At 42.2% G+C, this 7,901-nt stretch overlaps 1 protein-coding gene across 4 annotated transcripts in view; it reads left to right on the plus strand.

Annotated features, from left to right (window-relative positions):
* Hao1 (hydroxyacid oxidase 1) overlaps window positions 1-7,166 on the plus strand; it is a 51,974-nt gene extending 44,808 nt beyond the window's left edge. Inside the window, exons 6-8 of one of the 4 annotated variants that reach the window (XM_055605425.1) lie at window positions 3,847-4,005; window positions 4,112-4,181; window positions 6,237-6,444. In XM_055605425.1, the coding sequence (XP_055461400.1) occupies window positions 3,847-4,005; window positions 4,112-4,181; window positions 6,237-6,307 (300 nt within the window). In that variant the 3' untranslated portion in view covers window positions 6,308-6,444. Of the gene's footprint in view, window positions 1-3,846; window positions 4,006-4,111; window positions 4,182-6,236 lie in introns of all 4 variants that reach the window. The other 3 variants (XM_055605464.1, XM_055605551.1, XM_055605500.1) reach the window with 3 other exon arrangements.
* The last annotated feature ends 735 nt before the right edge of the window (window positions 7,167-7,901 follow it).

Here is a 7,901-nt window from a genome sequence, read left to right on the forward strand (position 1 = left end):
ACACACACACACACACACACACACACACACACACACACACACACACAGCGTTCTGGCTGATATTAAATGTTCCCTGAAGGTAAAAAAAAGAAGGGGAAAGTGATGCCCTCCTTAACTCAGGGTGGAGACGTTGGTCACCGCTCAGGCTCAGAGTGTTTGTCCAGATTTATGCCTCACTTGTGCACGAAGACATAGACTTAGTGTGAGGCCAAATTAAGTTTGTTTTCTAAAAATAAAATATAAATCTTCTGAAATCAAATCTAACTACATTTTAAAGGGAAACTATCTAAATGGTGTGGTTTCTTTCCTTCTGACCAAGGAAATATGGAAATTTATCTAAAAGGGCTTTTTGAGTTGTGGTCTCAGGGACTGTTAAAAAAACAATAACCATCCCCTTTGCATGCTGTGTGCATGAGAGGAGATTCCTGACTAAGCTTTGCCTCATACTTACAGCAAATTTCAGGCCCATGATGAGAGAAATATAAGAAAGCACTGAGTCTATGGCAAATGATATTTTCCCCCTTTGGTGTATGGGTTTTGAGGTGAGCAGTCAAGAGCTTAAAAGGAGGCTGTGGATCAGCCTTTACAGTAGACCCATAGAAGGTCTCACTGTCCTGCAGACTTGGTTGCGCCAGAAGCTAGGGCACAGGCACAGTATGACATCATGGGAGGAATTTTGAAGTAGGAAGCTTGGGTTTGAGTTATTTTCTTGTCTCCTGTAATGTGTGAGAGGAGGAGAAGCAAGCCACTCAGACTTTTCTTCCCGAACCTCTCCTGGTATTTTGTTGGTTCTATAAAGAATGTTTAGCTCTGCATTTCTCTACTTCATAGTGTTCCCTGGTGTGGAGAAGTACTTGACACTTCAATTTCTAGACCGGGAACTTAACTTTTGTTTATCTTGACACATTATTCTCTGGCTCGTATGAGTCTTTGGATCATTCTCTTTTTATTTTTTTTTTCAATTTTGCATTTTATGTGATGCCAACTAGACCCAAAGTACTTCAGCCTTACAGATATAATGGTCCTTTCCACTGCACATTTCTCATCTGCCAAGCACTTGCACTGCATAAGTGTCTATGCTGGTAAGTTATTAACTCTCAAATTGAGTCCTTTAGGCATGTTCTGTACCATCTAAGACAGTTTTTGAAAGGGTGTTTCTGGAGCTAGAGGTGGAGCTCAGTAGCAGAATGCTTGCTTAGCATAGAGGAGACCCTAAATTAAATGTCTAGCACCTGTGTCACAAAAATACAAAATAAAATTTAAAATTAAAGGATGCTTTATATGTCTCTCCCTTGAGAGGTACTTGATATAGTAATTGGCTTTTGTAGTATAAAAACAAATCTGAACTTGCTGGCTGAAATAACTCTAATTTATTTATGTCCCACAATTATAAGTCGCATTTTGGCCTGAGAACTGGGAGGCCCTCAGTTATGCTGTTGGCTTGGCTCAGTCCTGGGTGCATGGAGTCAGTTGCTTCAGCAGTAGACCAGCCTGGTGTAGACCTCACTGACTCACATCTCTTAGTGTATCCACTTGGTTTGTTTTCATGAAAGGGCAGGTTTCCTAAGGAGTCACGCCAAGTCTAGGCTCAGAACTGACACACTGTTAAGATCTCTCTACTCCACTGGTGACCTCTAACCACAATTCAGATCTCCAGCCTGATTCCTCTAAGGATGCCCAAGGGAGCATGATCCCACTATGAACTGAAGAGAGAAAGGGAAATCACCAGAGCCATTCTGGGTCTTGCTAAATCTCTGGGCCAGCGATGTTGGGACTGTGCTGAGTAGAACCCCTGGTGGGATGTGGGACACGGTGCCCGAGGAGATATTGGCAGCAGCAGCTGGGACTCGGTTTCCTCTGCTCAAACTGCAGCAGCATGTTTAATGTTCAGCCTCTTTTATGGAAACGGTTGGGTGTCCATCTTCAAGAGAGGAGCAATGAATGCTATATGGATGTGTAGGAAAGTAAAAATGGAAATGTAAACAGGACTGCACCTAGTGGGCTGGTCTGTTCAGTTTATTTATTCAGTCTGCCCAGACCACTTTATTTTATGTAATGTGTGCCTGTGAAACTGCAGCTCTGGGAAGAGAGGGAAGCTAGAATCACTCAGCGTTGGACGGGACGTACCTGCCCAAGACACAGAGACACAAATGCAGGCTCTGTTTTATATTCCAGGATTCGTATCTTAAGTGTCCTTATTAGTGTATTTCTAGGCCAGGTTAGGCACTGGAAATAACCTAAACAGACTTGATTTGTGTGACTTTGAAAATGTGTATTGAACCCAAGCTAGCTAATATTTTTCTTTGGTTCTGGTTTCAAATGGGGAAATATGCTTAATTATGGCTTGCATCATGGCTTGGAAATTGTAGCATTTATATGTTGATGTAACTCGCCTGAATGTAAAAGGGGACTATGTATAGGTAAGGGAACATATGTAAATGGATCCGAAGCATGTTTGGCAAGGCATGGAAGCCAGAAGGGAAAGGGGAAAATTATGCTACTTGCCAGACATTTAGGGGCCATTTGCCAACGGTTGCCTCCACTTCCTCCACATTGTAGCTGTGTTTGCTTTTCAGCCTTTTACATAAAACTCTATTTAAGTTCAGCTACTAAACTTCGAGGAGTGAAGTAGGAAAGCCTTTGAGTGATTCCAGCACAATCCTTTCTGGAAAAAGTGCCGTCTAAGTGTGTGGTGGCTTTCACAGCAAACGTAAATGGAGTCAGGACTTTACTTCAGTTTGAAACGTTTTGGGACAAATATGGATCATTCTATAAATTTTCACCTATACCTAATGAGCCACTTGTGTCACCTACTACTGTGGTTGTATGGGAAAAGCCAGTGATTTAAGTTGGCAATTGTTCCCTTGAATAATGCAACTACTGCGTTCTTCTAATTCAGGCTTGGGATTAGCCTGCAGTCTGTGCTATAAGCTTTAGGTCAGACAATTTTGCCTCCAGTCTTCCTAGACCCCATGGTTAAAAAAAAAAAAAACAAGACTTGGGGACACCTACCTCATGACAAATGGCAGAAATACAAACATAAGCAAAAATGCTTGACATAGCTTCAGGTTTGTGGCCAGAAATGGCCCTCTACCTCCTCTGCTTACATGTGATTGGCCAAAGTGGGTCATAGATCCAAAACCAATGTCAAGGAGTGGGTAAGTACACTCTTTCTGTTTTCATGGAAGAAACTATGTAGATGTCTTGGAAAGGCAATGCATTTGGAGGAGTACGGAGGATCAGGAAGAAAAACGTAAGCCACCACCTAAGCCCTATGACATTTTTTGTTTTCTCTATGGTAAACTAAACCTATTGTCAATTGACAATGAAGATGGGGACCTTCAAGGCCCACAGGGTCATATTCCTATAACAGGGAAGGAGTGAGATAACTGCAAAACAGTTATCTATCTGGATGTAAAGTGTGTTAGAGGAAATCAGAGGAGCCATGCTTGCCTGTCTTATATATCACTGCTTACAACATCTAATGTGCATTTATATTAATTTCCAGTAAATAAAAGAATAATTTATACCAGTAAGACACTTCATTTACTTTCATAGAAGAGGAGCTATATAAGATCAAGTGATTGAGAATTATGTGTGTTTTTTTAGACATAATATTTGCATTTGAATATCAGAAATAGAAAACTATTACTGGACTTTGAAAATACAGAAGGTATTCGATTCCAAATTGACTTGTTCTTCCTGGAGAAATGATCCCACCATCAACCTTAAGCCTACTTAATCTCTTTTCTGTCTGAGCCTTAGTTGAGTGAATCTGAAGTCATTTGAAGTGAAGATGGGCAGAATTTTGTACGCAGTGTTACATTGTCCCTCTTCTCTCCCTAGATCGATGCCCTGCCAGAAATTGTGGAGGCTGTGGAGGGGAAGGTAGAGGTCTTCCTGGATGGGGGTGTCAGGAGAGGCACTGATGTCCTCAAAGCTTTAGCTCTGGGAGCCAAGGCTGTGTTTGTGGGGAGGCCTGTCATCTGGGGCTTGGCTTTCCAGGTAACTGGTCAAGAAAACACCTACATAAATAAAACCCACAATAGTGCAATAAATGCCTAGAACCCGACTAGTTGACCCAATGTCGTAACATCTTTTACTTATTCAGGGGGAGAAAGGTGTTCAAGATGTCCTGGAGATACTGAAGGAAGAATTGCGGCTGGCCATGGCTCTGAGTGGTAAGGCTTACCACGACTGCATGTGTGTTGCCACAACACAGTAACTGAAAGACCAAAGTACTGGAAGAAGGACTTACTTGAGCTCATGGTTTCAGAGGCTTTCAGCCCATCGCTGGGCTGAAAGCATTGTGGAGCTCATGGCAGAAACTGAACTAGGGGCTGAGTTATAACCTTGGAAGGCCTGGCCTGACTGTCTACTCCCACTGTCTGGTCCCCACCTCCTAAAGATCCCAGAGCCTCCAGCACGGCACCATCACTAGAGAATAGGCACTGAAAAGCTGAGCCCATGTAGAACACTCCAGAATCAAACCACAGCAGGTTCTATTTTTCACTTACCACTTTCCTCTTTTGTGTGAGCTTCGGGCCAGGCTCCTTGGAGGAGTTAAGATTTGAGGGGGTGGGGAAATAAATTGTTTGGGACACTGAATTTGCACCTGGCTTTATAAAAGTTTATGGCTGTGAGGTGTGGTACTTAGATTAGGGTGCTACACTGTACATAGATAGGCCTACTGCACTTCTCTTTCAGCTTTGATAGTCCCCACAGGGATGTCTTGGTGAGCAAGAATGGGTCAAAGACAGCACCATTCTTTTTCACACGTCTTGAAGCAGGAGTGCATAGACTCACCTGGCCAGTCAGTTCTATCCTAGACTAAGGGGGAAGTCAAACTCTACCTGGCTAGATCCCATCCTTACATCTCTATTACATGAGCTCCGCACGCTGCCTCTCACACTCTCAAGACTGGCCTTTTCTCTTACATCTTGACACTCAGAGGGGTGGCTCATCTCAACATCACTGGAATCTGACCCCCTTCACCATATCCACGGCCACCACCTGATTGTCCCATTATTCTTTTCCTCTGGCAGTGGGTATTGGAAGTCTGCCTCTCCAAGTTTGTTTGCTTTCTCCCAGTCTCTTTTGATCACAGAAGCCATGGGGGCTACTTAAAATATTAACTGAGCTCATGATCCTGTGATCAGAGCCCTCCCATGACTCTGAACTCACTTAGCACAGATGTTGGACTCCTTTGCAGTAGTTCCAAGGCCCTTGTTTCTTGTTCCACTTTTAGTCACAGCTGTCACTGCTGCTGTCCCTGTTACAGCACTGAAATTTCATTTGTATCTTTAGTTCCTTGATTATCAGACAAACACCAGCCTCGTGGCCTCTGCGCTGGATCTTTCTCCTTCCTTGATGCCCGCCAGATGTCTGTGTGAAGAGGTTCCTCCACTGTCCAAGCTTTTATGTACATTTATCACTTACAGAAGGACCACCTTGACTGATCACCCTTCTGCATATTCCAGACTTCTGTCCCTGTTCTTTTTCCTTAGAGCCCATCACTGTTCATAAGTCATCTGTCGCATAACTTACTTTTAAAACAACACACATTAAGTATTTTGTGTTTCCTCTCTAAAATATAAAATGTGTGACCAGGGATATTTCCATCTTTTATCTCATTGCAGGGCTTACAGTGTTTAGAGTGGTGCCTGGCACACAAACAATAAATGTTTGTTAAAAGAAGTTAGTAAGTCCTGTGTTTACTGAGCATTACTTAGAGTTTGACAGTTAGCTGTGGGGGAGGGGAAGTGCCAAGTGAATTACCAGCTTCCGGCATTTGAAGGTGAAGTGAGACCTCTTTTCTGTGGTCCACAACATCCAAATCACCCTGATAGCTACAACTCCGGAGATGGATTGTCTCCCTGCTACTGTGCAGCCCAAGCATGTCAGAACTTTCAGGAGAAGAATGCCATTCTGTGAATCCTCACTACACATTTTAATTTGCTGCAGACATATCCTAAGCAAAAGCTTTCAGCCTCTGGCTGTCTATTAAATGTGGCAGAAAGAATACACTCTTTGTGTTAATAAAAATATGTGCCAGTCATTTTGTATTAAGGACTGTTTAGGTAATAAAAATGGTCTCATGCCACATAAGATTTGGCAAGGCTACCTTGAATCATAAACCTTACATTTGTCAAAGTTTACATTCCTTGGGAAAACGATTACCTGCCTGATGATTATTGCATTCATTTCATATTAAATGTATGCATTATTTTTTTCAGGGTGCCAGAATGTGAAAGTCATCGACAAGACATTGGTGAGGAAAAATCCTTCGGCTGTTTCCAAGATCTGACAGTGCACAATATTTTCCCATCTGTATTATTTTTTTCCAGCATGTATTACTTGACAAAGAGACACTGTGCGGAGGGTGACCACAGGCTGTAACTCCCCACTTCAATACAAAGGGTGTCGTTCTTCTCCAACAAAATAGCCATCCCTTTTCGCTCATTGCTTTTGACTTTTCAATGGGTGTCCTAGGAACCTTTTAGAAAGAAATGGACTTGCATCCTGGAAATATATTAACTGTTAAAAAGAAAACATTGAAAATGTGTTTAGACAACGTCATCCGCTGGCAGGCTAAGGTGCTGCGGAACAAAAGATATCCTCTGGTAGAATTGGAGGGAGTGTGCTGAAGTGAAAGATAATGACCTCACTGTTTATTAACCTGCCTCGTGTTTAGATTTCCTTAAGACAGTGGTTCTTACAGTGTGCACTGGGCTTTGAAATGCTGGAAATGCCCAGAGAAACATGAGGTTTGGATTTGCCAAGTTGAAAAAATATCACTGGGTAGAATTGAAGTGAATGGTGGTAATTTGTGATTTTTCTAGAGACTTTTCATTTTTTAACATGCTATTTCTTTGAAGGTGGATTTCTAGACATATATCGAGTGTCTGGATATGTCTGAATGTTTTGTGGTAATCATTGCATTTGAAAGGGATGTGTCTAGTCCACTTGGGACAATATGGAATCATTTTCATTTTTCAACTCTGTCTCCTCATTTTGAAGTGTTCATTTCCTAATTTCCCCTGAACCTTTCTTGATTTTGCCACTTATCCTCATTTACAGTCATATTCAGGGTCAAGTACATATTTTGTGAGGTCCAAGATGAATAAAGATTTGGAACTTTTGCTCAGAAGGAAAGCCAGAAAACAGTTGTCTTTTCCTTTTATTACAGTAATTTTCTTTTTGTTAATTTTTATTAATAATTCTTATTATCATTTATTACAGTTTATTCAGTTTGTATCCTGGCTGTGGCCTCCTCCTTCATCTGCTCCCAAACCCACCCTCCCTCCCTCTTCTCCCCCATGCCCCTCCCCTAGTCCACTGATACGGGAAGACCTCCTCTCCTTATATTGACACTAGCCTATTATTGTTAGTGTTGTCTTTTTGTTTTCTTCTTTCTTTCTTTCTTTCTTTCTTTCTTTCTTTCTTTCTTTCTTTCTTTCTTTCTTTCTTTCTTTCTTTCTTTCTTTCTTGTTAATGCTGTTCTTCCGAGGGCATGGGCAGCAGTGACACTTGACCCGTTGAAGACTCCATAAAGTGACTATGGTTCTCCCTTGTACCTTGCCCTTCTTGCACCCACGCTCAAGATTTTCAGAGTGGCTTAGCCAGCAGCCAAGAGCCTATTCCTGGGGCATGGGGGGACATCAGAAGGGACAATGTGTCCTGCTTGCCTCAGTCTGCGCTCCACTTGGCTCACTGAATGTCAGTTAAAAGGCACAGTTTCAAAAGTAAAATTGATAGTTTTTCAAAGGCAACAACAAAAGAGCACCAAGCCCTGAACGTGAGAATACCTCTGAATATGGAACCCTGGACACAGGGAAGTTAACAGCACTGGGCTGTTAATTTTAGTTCCAAAGAGAGCTTTCTGCAGTGCCTTCTGAAGT

This window comes from Psammomys obesus, unplaced genomic scaffold, assembly GCF_907164565.1.
Source record: "Psammomys obesus unplaced genomic scaffold, mPsaObe1.curated_primary_1811, whole genome shotgun sequence".
Classification (NCBI taxonomy): Eukaryota; Metazoa; Chordata; class Mammalia; order Rodentia; family Muridae; genus Psammomys; species Psammomys obesus.